We start from the raw sequence: 13,242 nt of genomic DNA, 5'->3' as shown, positions 1-13,242 counted from the left end.
TCGCCTCACAGCAAGAAGGTTCTGGGTTCGAGCCCAGTGGCCGGCGAGGGCCTTTCTGTGTGGAGTTTGCATGTTCTCCCCGTGTCTGCGTGGGTTTCCTCCGGGTGCTCCGGTTTCCCCCACAGTCCAAAGACATGCATAGGTTAATATGGGACGGCCTCGGGCTGAGGTGCCCTTGAGCGAGGCACCTAACTCCTGACTGCTCCCCAGGCGCTGTTAGCATGGCTGCCCACTGCTCTGGGTATGTGTGTATGTGTTCACTGCTTCAGATGGGTTAAATGCAGAGAGGAAATTTCACAAGTGTGTGATGAATAAAGTTGTGCTTTCTTTTCTGTCTTTCTTTCTTCTTTCTTTCTCAGTGACGTTAATGGTTATATTAGAGATCCAATCGAGAAGTTTTGGAATCAGCAAGCACTGGACTCAAAGCTCCAGAATGCATTGCAGCTGTATGATGCAGACTATATGAGACTCATTTTGGCTAATTAGTGATCTATGAGATGATAATCACGATAGTGTTTGTGTCATTGATTATTGGCATGAAGGATTTGAACCCTGAGCAGTTTGAGCAGAGTGTACAGATGAGGAGATGACAGGACTGACAGAATCAAGGAATAAAGCGCTGCTGCATCATCTCTTTAAATAGATTACTCAAGGGCTGGATGGCACGGTGGTGTAGTGGTTAGCACTGTCGCCTAACAGCAAGAAGGTTCGAACCCAGCGGCCGACGAGGGCCTTTCTGTGTGGAGTTTGCATGTTCTCCCTGTGTCTGCGTAGGTTTCGTCCCACAGTCCAAAGATATGCAGGTTAGGTTAATTGGTGGTTCTAAATTGACCGGTTGTCTGTGTCTCTGTGTGTCAGCCCTGCAATGAGCTGGCGACTTGTCCAGGGTGTACCCTGCCCCTCGCCCATGGTCAGCTTGGATAGGCTCCAGCTTGCCCCCCACGACCCCGCACGGGATAAGCAGTTACAAATAAAACTTAAGGGCTGATTCCCACTGGTACCAGTATTAGTGGACAACATTATGGGTAATGTAGGAAACCAAAGTGAAAGTAGACCAGCATGTTGTTAAAAGTTTCAACAAAAAAGTAATTTCAGAATTGAATTTCAACGTAAATTACGTTAATTATAACCGTTAATATGCGAATTGTTCAGGGTGGATTTTTCCTTTAAACACACTTGAAAGAAAACATTTAAATACTATCATATAAGCATGTAATCGCTCCATGTATTTAGTATTTATTTTTGGTATTTGTTTGAAAAGTCAGTAATGTTTACCGAACACCTTTTCCATTAGGAGACAGCATAGAGAAACTCTGAATATGAGTGATGATAAACCGTTCCTCTGCACTGCACCTGGCTGTGGTCAGGTATGAATTTACACCACAGTGAAAAGTTTGCGCTATTGCTGAGATTACTGCAGAATTGTTTTTAAAACTTGGATTTGCTAAAATTAAAATATTTTGTCTCATTGGTTATAAGGTTCTGTCTAGGTTAACACTGAGCCTAAAACTGAGATCATGATTTGTAGTGGATGTTCACTTGAAACACACACATCTGTACATGTTTAATGGGACAAATAACATTGTGGGCGTGTGTGACGCTGCGTTATTTCCACAGCGATTTACAAATGAAGACCATTTGGCAGTTCATAAACATAAGCATGAGATGACACTCAGGTTTGGTCCAGCTCGCAGTGACAGTGTCATCATCGCTGGTGAGTATGTCAAAAATCTCCATCCCTTGATTGGGTCATTAGTGAAAGTACTAAATAGTTCTTTGATTAACTGGTTGTTCTTTGCAGACCAAACCCCAACACCCACGCGCTTTTTGAAGAACTGTGAGGAGGTCGGACTGTTCAACGAGCTCGCTAGTCCGTTTGAACATGACTTCAAAAAGGCCACGGAGGAGGATATTAAAAAGGTACATAAACATAACCTTCAGTGTGAATCATGACACTGTTGTCATGAAGTGTAACATTACTTCCACCAGTGTCAGGACTTCAGTATTAGGATGTTTCATTTTAGTTATTGAATTTCTTTACCATACATTTTAGATAATACAATTACATGAGATGGAAAATCCACCATGAACCACTTGCATAGACACGCACTGACCACTTTATTAGGCACTTGTTCTTGATTCTAATGCCGCTTTTCCACTACCAACGCGGCTGAGTTGGGCTGAGCCGTGCCGTGCTGAGTTGGGCTGAGTCGAGCTGAGCGGGGCTGTTGGAGTTGCATTTCGACTACAACCGCGCTGAACCGTGCTGGCTGGAAGTGGGTGGACACATTGGGTGGAGTTAGCGAAAGTGGGTGGATGTCACGTGATGTCGTTAGGCGGCGCAAACAGTGACATCAGTGACTTTTTAAGCGGTAGTCTCACGACCCGGATAGTAAACAATAAACATGGAGGACATGGAGTCGTTAGTGTTGCTGGTCTTGGTTCTGTGGCTTGTTGTCACCAACAACGCCAACAGATACTGGCAAGAGCGTATAGATGAGGCGAGGCGCATAAGGCTTCAGAAATTCTCGTAATTCGTAATTCTTCTTCTTCCGGGTTTGCGGTGTTTACAGATCCCAGCGCGCTCGCGGGGCGTGTGTGGCCGTGTGAGGACACTCCTCCTCACCAATCAGTGCACAGGGGAGTGTCTGCTCACGCCCCCAGCCTCACTCGGCTCGGTTTGGCTTGCTTCAGCCTTACTCCAAAACCGTGCGAGTTTTGGGGGCTGAGCAGGGCTGAAGCGAGCTGAGTCATGCTGTTCTGAGGTAGTCGAAACGCGAGCCGTGTCGGGCTGAAGTGAGCTGAAGCGAGCTGAAGTGAGCTGAAAAAGGGTAGTGGAAAAGGGCCATTTGATTCCTGTTCTTGGCTGGCAGGAGTGGAACCCAGTGTGCTCTTTTGCTGTTGCATGCTGAGATGCTTTTCTGCTCACCATGGTTGTAAAGAGTTGCTATAAGTTACTATGTCCTTCCTGGCAGCTCGAACCAATCTGGCCATTTTCCTCTGACCTCTCTTATCAACAAGACGTTTCCACCCACAGAACTCTCACTCACTCAGTGTTTTTTTGTTTTTCGCACCATTCTGTGTAAACCCTAGAGACTGCTGTGTGTGAAAACCCCAGGAGATCAGCAGTTTCTGAAAAACTCAAACCAGTCCATCTGGCTCAAACCAACACCCATGCCACAGTGAAAGTCACACTTTGAGATCACAGTTTTTCCCATTCTGATGTTTGAAGTGAACATTAACTGAAGCTCTTGACTTGTATCTGCATGATTTGATGCATTGTGCTGCTGTCAAGGGATCGGCTGATTAGCAGGTGGATGGGTGTTCCTACTAAAGTGGCCGGTGAGGGTAAACTTCAGCATGTTTTTGAAATTGGTTACCAGTTTCCTACACTGCCCGCAATGCTGTTCGACTGTTCACTGGTCGTGGCGTCAGTGCGTTTTCATCTCTACCTAAATGCAGCAGCACTTTAGTCCTTCATTGTGTCCACGTCAGTATAGTCTGCTTAAAGTGCATGTCACGGGTAAATTCAGGAGCAAGATCAATGTAATTCTCCTATTTTATATTAAACTTTGGTCAAATATCTGTAACATTCTGCATTCTCTGCAATTTTTTTACCTTGCACAATACCAGAAAAATTCAGTTGAAATCAAGCCATTTGAGGTGAATTGGTCCGCCTCTGAAAAAACTTGGCATTTGGATTTCCCGGCAAACATTGATTTTTGTGACGTCACGTGCGGGACGCCTCCCTCTGAATCCTATGTCAGCACTGGTTTGTTTACGAGAAAACGACCTGGTGGTTTTCTGCAAATTTCTTCAACGTTATCACATAATTATTAAAATGGTTAACAGATGTATCGTAGGAGGGTGTAGCAACACCAATCTTAATGGGATTAGTATTCATCGTTTTCCAAAAGACCGGACAATGAGAGAGAACTGGGAGCGCTTGGTCTACACAGGCTGTGCACTGAAACCGTGCAAAGCTCGCGCAGCCTGCTGGCGCTTCCGCAGATAACGTCACGATTCTGGCTCCAGACTCCCTTGGGATTTTTCCAGACGCGTTTTGTTATTTTATTTTTTTCTGCTGTAGACAGATGGCAGTGTGCAAAATTACCCTTCTGGATGAGTGTGTAAAGGGACATACTTTCATATAAAAAAAACCCCGAAATTGGTCCAGAATATGCACTTTAAGGGTAGTATCTCACTGGGCTGCGACAGCTTGTGACAAATTGCGAACGTCATTCGTGAGAGAGTTTCAAAAGTGTCTTGAAACATTTGCGGGGCTTCTCAATTTCCTCGCATGAGTCACAAAGTGTCGCTCCTTCGTCGCTGAAATTTTGAACATGTTCAAAAAATTCTTGCGACAAAATTTCTCTCAAAATAGCTGCAAATGCGTCGCTGGTGTCGCAAAGCCGTCACAAACCCTTCTCAAGTCAGTTTCCGTGAGACAGGAAGTGCAAGTTGAGACAGGAAGTGCGAGCCAGTATCTCACTGGGCTGCGACAGCCTGCGACTAGTTGGAGACGTAACAATTGCGGTAAAATATGCGAATATCAATTCAGTGTGATTCCAAGTGAAAATTGTCGCTAATTCGCATATTTTATCGCAATTGTTGTGTCTCCAACTAGTCGCAGGCTGTCGCAGCCCAGTGAGATACTGGCTTAAGCAGATAAAGTTCCAAAGCCTCACTTTTCATGCTAATACAGTACCGCAATCAACACCATCGTGTTTGTCATCCTGTCGATCACTAACTAGCTGAGCTGAGACTCTTTTGTAACTCGGTGTAACTCATCTCATCTCATTATCTCTAGCCGCTTTATCCTTCTACAGGGTCACAGGCAAGCTGGAGCCTATCCCAGCTGACTACGGGCGAAAGGCAGGGTACACCCTGGACAAGTCGCCAGGTCATCACAGGGCTGACACATCGACACAGACACACTCACATTCACACCTACGGTCAATTTAGAGTCACCAGTTAACCTAACCTGCATGTCTTTGGACTGTGGGGGAAACCGGAGCACCCGGAGGAAACCCACGTGGACACGGGGAGAACATGCAAACTCCGCACAGAAAGGCCCTCGCCGGCCATGGGGCTCGAACCCAGGACCTTCTTGCTGTGAGGCGACAGCGCTAACCACTACACCACCGTGCCGCCCCTCGGTGTAACTGCATCAGGTAATTAGAGTCCGATGTTTGCTACTACAACTTCTGCATTGGATTTTATTATTATTATTATTATTATTATTAATAATTTGACTGTGAGTGTCACTGGGAAATGGTGAGAGAGAAAAGAAGCTCTTGTTCTTTTGTTTTTCGGAGGGAACGGTGAAACCTGACTACTCTAGCTCTTGATTGAGATGTTGAAATCTTACCCATCATTGTAAGCGATCTAGCAATGTCCTGCTGTGACACCACAGCTGGCGGAATACTAACTGCTCATGCGAATGATGAAAATAGCACCTACCAAAAATAAACGCGGTTGTAATGTGTCTCAGGCTGGAGATTTCCTTTAACAACAGGATTTAAATGTCCTCAACCTGTTTAGAACAATTTATTGATGAATAGTTGAATGGTTGTAGCAGATTTCCTCAACACTTCATGTGAGCCAAAGTATTTTTCCTTTCGGTCTGTATTCTAGCACCTTTAATGCACGCTATGCTTCCTATTGTTTTTTTCTGTTTTGCATTCGTTTCTATTTCAATACAATTAATTGTCATTACAAATTATATTATCAGCAATACTGTGAGTAAAAAGTAGAATCTTTGACATTTTTGTACATGAATTTCTTCCCCATTTACTTTAATGGCAGTGTGTCCTCAAGCTGGCATGGACTTCAAAACCTGAAGATCCCTGCTAGGTCAAGTCCGTTATCACTTAAATTTAAATAGTGCTTTAAATGAAAAGAAAATTCCACATTTTCAGTGTGGTCTCAGACTGGACCCCACTGTATGTGATTTGGGGACTTGAAATATTTTTACCAGATGGAGTTCTTCTTCTTTCGGCTGCTCCCGTTCGGGCTCACCACAGCAGATCATCCTTCCCAATTTATCATCCGCATATTTGATTTGACATAGGTTTTTACACCGGGTGCCCTTCCTGACACAACCCTCCCTGATCTGTCCGGGTTTGGGACCAGCACTAAGTATGCACTGGCTTGTACAACCCCAGTGGCTGGGTATTTTACCCAGTCTTCATGTAGGGAACCCATACATGTCAACCTTTGGTCAATCAAACCTGTATAACCAACCTCCAAAATCCGTATTTCCCTTATAAAATCCTTATAAGATGCAAATTAAAATAATTTACCTAAAATTTGAATGATAATTAACAATGATATATCCCAGTTACTTTTTATTCAGTATTAATAACAATAAACCTTCAGAATGAATACAAAGCTCCAATGTTTGACAAAAACACAAAGTGTCACTCTAATGTTCTGAATTGTACTCCATGACAGCTTTTTTAGCAGTCTGCACCAATGCCTCACGAGGCTGGATGTCACAGCAAGTGTCTGTGTTGATCTTGCCGGAGTGCCTATTCAGAATCTTTTCAGTCGCTATTGAAAGTCGCTCATGTGGAAATACGCGTTTCAAACAAAATGTTACTTCCCGGTTGGCAGGATTCTCGCAATGCGGTGTGCGCATGATCAGAAGTGGAACGAAGTCTCGCTACCACAAGATAACGCTCGATTTCATAAGCCTCTTTACTGGCTGGCTGTGCTTTCTGTGGTGTACAGTACGTTTGTAAATGTTATGTGCTCTTTTATCATCGTGGGAATTGATTATAGCTCTAAATAAATATTGAAGTTTTTTTTAAAGAATCCGTATAACTTTATTTGTACGCCCGTATACTACGTTTATTGAATCAAATCCGTATAAAATACGGACATTCCATATAGGTTGACATGTATGGGAACCCATGCAGACGGACACAGGAAGAACATGCAAATCCCACACAGAAAGGCCCCCATTTGGCATGAGGTTCGAACCCAAAGCCTTCTTGCTGTGAGGCAGCAATGCGAATCACTGCACCACCGTGCCGCCCTTTTACCAGATGGAGTTAAAAATACAATATAACAACTGAAAAAAAATTTACTGGTGTCACTTACGCTTTCTACTCTACTAAGGATAGAAACCCTTTCCATTGTTGCTTATATATGCTGGGGAAGTGAGTCATTACAACTGTTTATTTTCAGGGCAGAGGATGTGCCTCTTTACAGTGATGTACTTTTTAAAACCTCGTTTTAGATTATCAGCTGTCTTTCTTTGTAGCTGATTTTATTTAGACAGGTGCACTGAAGTGTGCTCATTCGCAGCTGCAATGCTCAAGAGACTTAATTGTGGACTTTACTATTGGGGTCTGCTGGTGTCTGACAAAATGACAGCTAATGATGTTTCAATGCATTTTCCTTTCAGTGTCAGTGAAGTACCGATAATAATTAGATTAAAACACGGGAAAGCAGAAGAAGCAAAAACATTTGCGCTTCACTGTCAGGAGGAGGGATGGGAATCGAGAACCAGTTTGAGTTGAGAACCAGTTCGAAATTGTCTGATCCATCGGAATCGTATGCCTCTGAGGTTATCGATTCCTTTTATCGATGCTGGCGTGTTTTTCTGACAGTTGCACACTGCAACCACTCATACATCAGGACATCAAACCACTACGTCTACGCCACTGGAAACTTGCAACAAGAAGCAGTCATGGCAGAAGTCCAAAGTGTGGCTCTTAAGCCTAGGTCACAACTGGACGTACGATTTTTTGGCTGTGCGATTTTTGGCGTTTCCCAAATCGCCGCGTTTTTTTTGTTCGTGGAGAAAGACGCACGTTGCCCGTAAGTTTGTCTTGCAACCTGAAAAAAACTGAAGTGCCCGTAGAGTTTGTTTGACATGACAAAGAACCTCTGCGGCCAGTCTACGGCTCGAAAATCAGCACGTCGCACGTGTGCCCTCCGTGCGTTTCTTGCGTTTTTTGCACGTAGACCGGCCGTAGCAGCACTTATGGCCGGTTGTGACCTAGGCTTTAGTGATGCGTAGATCAGGGTTTTTTATAAGCCCCACTCGCCAAACCCCTTATGAGAGCCAACTGATAAAAACACGTTAATCAACCATCTGGATCCGACCTGCAAACTGCCAACTTTAGCCTGTATAGCAATAGCATCCACATCATCACATTTTGCTTTCTTAACAAGCGTAATACACTGATTGGAAGGCATAGCCTATTGTACTATCTTAGCCTAACAGCGTCTGGGTCTAGGCTGGTAAATAAACAGATGACTTGTTCAAAACAGTGTTCTTTATTCTTGAATAGCAGCAAAACAAGTAATCCTTCATTAAAGACATGAACTCTGTCTTTCTCTCTCACTCACACACAAATTATGCATCATTTACATCTTAACGGTGAACTTGATCAACATCGTAGCCTACTGTCTTTTTGAGCCTAGGGTTTGGCTGCACTGTGTAGAACAAGTATGTCAACAGATTTAACCTATTTCAACCCACAACCTTAGCATCACCCATTTTTAACTTTTCTCTGATTTAAAGTGGACATGTCATCAGTGTTAGCCTGACTAGCTGCTTCTTTCTGGCAAAAAAAAAAAATTTAAAACCTACGGATACTGCTTTGGACAAAAACTCACAGGTCAAGCCTATTATCAACCCGCGCATCAGTGTGTGCATGTGTGTGATTGTGTTTGAGAAAGGGAGAGAGAGATATAGAGAAAGGGGGAAAGGGGGTCTAGTAATCACAGCCTGGCCTATTGCATACAGTTCTGAGAGCCTGTTACGCAAAGCCTGTTGCACGTAATATTTCTGTAAGTTATTAAGAACTTATAAAGCTGCTTTGTCACTTTTTGACCCGACCCACCTAAACCCGTGATGTTTTTCTAGTAACCTTAGACTGTTCCTATAGATAGGGTTGAGGCTACAGCCAGCTGCTCGAATCGCCCATCAGCTCCCAGCCAGCAAAACCCTTTCATTCTTATTTTGTTGTGATCAAATGTTATGAGGCAGACAGTCTACGCTGTGTTAATAAAACAGCTGTATTGATGCTGAAAACCTGTGTAGGCCTACTTTTCTTTCCCCCCACATAGAAAATTGATCAGGAATTGATAAAGAATCAGGCCGATAAGCAGGATCATTCATTATATCGGTATCGATAAAATTGTATCAATCCCCATCCCTAGTCTGGGGTGTACGTAAGAACCAAAATAGCCCTAAGCAGTCAGTCACATTGTAGGTCCAAGTGAGATTTCTGTTATCTACAACTAAACACTGTGAAAGGATCGCTCAAAGTGGATTAAACATTGTATTTTGTGATAGTTGTTTTATATATGGGTCTGTCTCAGAAACTGGGTACTGTGGGGGTACCACACTAAATATACTCTCAGTAAATAAACTATACGGTTTTGAATGGTGATCTCATCTCATTATCTGTAGCCGCTTTATCCTGTTCTACAGGGTTGCAGGCAAGCTGGAGCCTATCCCAGCTGACTACGGGCGAAAGGCGGGGTACACCCTGGACAAGTCGCCAGGTCATCACAGGGCTGACACATAGACACAGACAACCATTCACATTCACACCTACGGTCAATTTAGAGTCACCAGTTAACCTAACCTGCATGTCTTTGGACTGTGGGGGAAACCGGAGCACCCTGAGGAAACCCACGCGGACACGGGGAGAACATGCAAACTCCGCACAGAAAGTAGTCTGGCTAACGCGACTTCAAAGCTCTGCGAGCATTTGGTCTGGCAAAGATATTAAGCCCAACCGTTTCCCAAAGGCGTGGTTGACCCGCCTCCCTGAAATGCCTCAGTTTGCTACTGGTCGAAGCCAGAAAAGGCTGTGACGAAGCTTAAACCAATCACATCACTCTTTCCTCTGACGTATGTGACGCGACGGAAACTGCTTGAGTAACAGGAAGAAGATAAATACCTCCAGGGCTGCTCTTTGCTCCGTTTTCAATGAGAACTTCCCGTTGAATGCTTTCAATACAGCATCTGCCGCTGTGTCAAAGGCTTGCCGCTGCTCCATGTTCGTAATGTTTCTAGTGAATGAAGCGCTTCCGGCATAGATTCTGTAAACAATCTATGGCTTCCGGTCGCAGTTCTACTACGTCACTGCCTTGAACACGCCTCTACCCAGGGCCGTTGGAGATGCTCAAAGTTGATTGGCTCCCGATTTTTCGGGAGCTTGGAAGAGCTGGAGATAGCTTGCCTTGCCAGATTAAGCTCGCAACAGGCCCTCGTGTTGCGTCACACTTAGGATGGGCGGGCCCAGGCTACACAGAAAGGCCTTCGCCAGCCACGGGGCTCGAACCCGGACCTTCTTGCTGTGAGGCGACAGTGCTACACCACCATGCCACCCTTTGAATGGTGATGTTGGTTTTAATTTGAAATAAAATAATGAAAGAAATGATACAGATAAACCTAAATCTTTGATGTGAATACTCTATTCAGCATTTAGCAAAAATTCTGCAAATTTGTGGAAAAATGGCGGCTTGATCTGGGACATGATAAATGGTTGACTACATCGCATTCCCTTAAAAAGGTTGTAATCCACTGAAAAGTCTACAGTTATCACTAATTGTATTTTAAGTTGTAACTTTATACACCGAAGGATTGGTGCGCTCACAGAATAATCATAACCGTAATAAAACATCATGCAAAATATTTGATCACCGTTGTAACTCCATTTTCCGCATACCCAAAACCAATACGATCGTGTGTTTTGATCTAAACGGAAAGCCTCAGGGGCAAGGTCACTACCTCACCAAAAGTAGTAACTTAAAATCACTATGCCATATAAAAATTTAGTTATAAATCTGCGATTTTGTTTTTTAAAACGAAAGCTGAAAGTTAGGTATAGAATATGTTTCTTACAGAATATGTTACGATGGTAGCTGGTCTTGTATGAATTTCTGAGCTATAAAATGAGTTGTGGTCTATTTTTTACTGTAGCGTGTTATTTGTGTGCGGGGAAGGACACACATTAACAATTTGCATGTGTAGAATGGAATTTTCCACTCCAACAGTTAGAAGTTGATCGCGCTTCCATTTGTGGTCTCTCTGTTACGCGGGTGATCTGTTCGGACGTTATCATTGAAAAGGTGAGTGTTGACAGTTTTATTTTGTTTTAGTCTTGCAGTATAAGGCAATAGAATGTTTCTTTTTCATCTTACTTTCATATTTCATAGTGTTTGTGTATTTTTGGCCAATATTTTGCAACCATGGTCAATTTAGATCGAACTTTTGATAGAATCTACAGCCAGTCATTTTGCCCCGCCCCCGCCTCACACTCCGTGCGGTGCGGTAGTGATGTCCCGTTGCTCGCGTGCTGCAGCAGAGACCCACGCGACCTTCAGCCGGTACAGCCGCTGTTCTTTTACCACCGCCGTTATTCTCATCTTTCCGGTGCGTTCTTGATTTTTCCACTGTGTCCGATTTCGCCATATCAAATACCCAAAATGTATCATATTATTCATATTTGAGTGAATAATCAATTCAGTCATCATAACTTGGCATTTTTAACCCAAGCAATCAAAAAGAGGAAATTTATTCAATATTTTCACTCCTCTGTGAAGGAGGGCTTTAATTCTTCATGATGGAGTTATTTTATATGTAAATCAATTTTACAAAAGCATTTGAATTGTAATCAAAAAAATTTCTACAGTGGAGGCCAGATAAAGCAAGATACTATCTTTATTCTTATTAAACATGACAAAAGAAACATTGAGTGTTAAGTAAATGCAAAAAAAAAAAGTAAAATTAGAAAATTTATTTTTTGACCATAATGTCCCAAATGAGAGACCAGTTTCTGAGACGGACCCATATATATCTTTGATACCTCATTATTCATAACCTTATACAGAATTTCACAACAACTAGTTAACATTTAAAGGCCAATAAATGTAAATATCTCATGCTAGAGATACAATTGAAGTTGGAAGTTTACATACAATTAAGGCCCCGGTCACACCACCCGAACTTTGCTGGAGCGTTCCTTGAACGGTAGGGAGGGGGGGCCGAATTTCGACAACGCTCGTCACCGCGCACAAAATGGGAAAAAAATCAAAAACACGGGCGTTGGCTTAGCGGTGCACCGCTGAAGCCGGCGTTGCTTTAGCGTTGGTTTAGCGGTAGCGAGCGTTGGTTTAGCGGTGACGCGAGCGTTGGTATAGCGGCGTTCTGTGCATGCGGGCTTTGGCTCGGCGGGGGTGTAAAGTTGGTTTAGCACCAATCATAGCAAGTCTCTCAGCATCCATGGTGATACAGTTTTACTGTAACTTTGAGCAAATTCGATATAGATGAGGTCTGAACTCAATGGCAGCTTGATTCCAAATGAGCTCCTGGTCCATTTCTCCCCGTATTTATAGCCAAATTCTGGTCCCGCTCCGACACCTCTATACCAACGCCAAACCAAAGTTCATCGCCGCCATGGATAGCTGCTTCAACGCCCAACACCGTTCCAGCAACCCCGTGTCCGCTCGTAAAACGCTTACAGCCGCTCCACCGAAGTTTGTGCAACGTTTAATCGCCGCCCGGGCAACGCTGGCGAAGCAGCGGTGGTCCAGCGTTCAAGATTTCTGCGTTGGCCTAGCGGACCCAAGCGTCCACGAACTTGCGTCTAGCGGTGCCAAACTTTGACCAACGGTGGAGCGGGGGTGAACTTTGCCGGGGCAGAAAATTGCCCCCTCCTCACCGCTCGCAATATTTTGTGCAGCTCAAAACTTTCGGAGCGGTAGGAGGGCCCCTCGAGAAACATCAGCGGTGGCCGAGCGTATACGGCGTTGCTTTAACGGGGGCCAACTTTTGTTAAACGGTGGTGAACGGTTACGAGCGGTGATGAATTTTTTTCACCGCTCCAGGAACGCTCCAGCAAAGTTCGGGCGGTGTGACCGGGGCCTTAGGTGAAGTCATTAAAACTCGGAGTCACTAAAACTTTTTAGCGACTCCACAGTTTTCATATTAGTAAACTATAGTTTTGGCTCGTATTTTAGGACATCTGCTTTGGTCATGGCATGAGTAATTTTTCCAACAATTGTTTACAGACAGATTATTTCACTTATAATTGACTATCACAATTTCAGTGGGTCAGACGTTTACATACACTAAGTCATCTGTACGCCTAAACATCTTGGAAAATTTCAGAAAATGATGTCAACCCTTGAGGCACTTGGCTTCTGAGACCTTTAAACTTAGTGCCTCTTTGCTTGACATCAAGGAAATAATTGTGGACCTCCAGAAGT

General features: G+C 43.8%; 1 protein-coding gene across 1 annotated transcript in view; it reads left to right on the top strand.

Annotated features, from left to right (window-relative positions):
- atf2 (activating transcription factor 2) overlaps window positions 1-13,242 on the top strand; it is a 58,252-nt gene that overhangs the window by 2,558 nt on the left and 42,452 nt on the right. The window contains exons 2-4 of the mRNA XM_060930037.1: window positions 1,295-1,367; window positions 1,618-1,714; window positions 1,802-1,920. Of these exons, the coding sequence (XP_060786020.1) occupies window positions 1,320-1,367; window positions 1,618-1,714; window positions 1,802-1,920 (264 nt within the window). The 5' untranslated portion in view covers window positions 1,295-1,319. The remainder of the gene's footprint in view (window positions 1-1,294; window positions 1,368-1,617; window positions 1,715-1,801; window positions 1,921-13,242) is intronic.

This window comes from Neoarius graeffei, chromosome 9, assembly GCF_027579695.1.
Source record: "Neoarius graeffei isolate fNeoGra1 chromosome 9, fNeoGra1.pri, whole genome shotgun sequence".
Classification (NCBI taxonomy): domain Eukaryota; kingdom Metazoa; phylum Chordata; class Actinopteri; order Siluriformes; family Ariidae; genus Neoarius; species Neoarius graeffei.
This window is presented reverse-complemented; position numbering and strand designations above follow the sequence as displayed.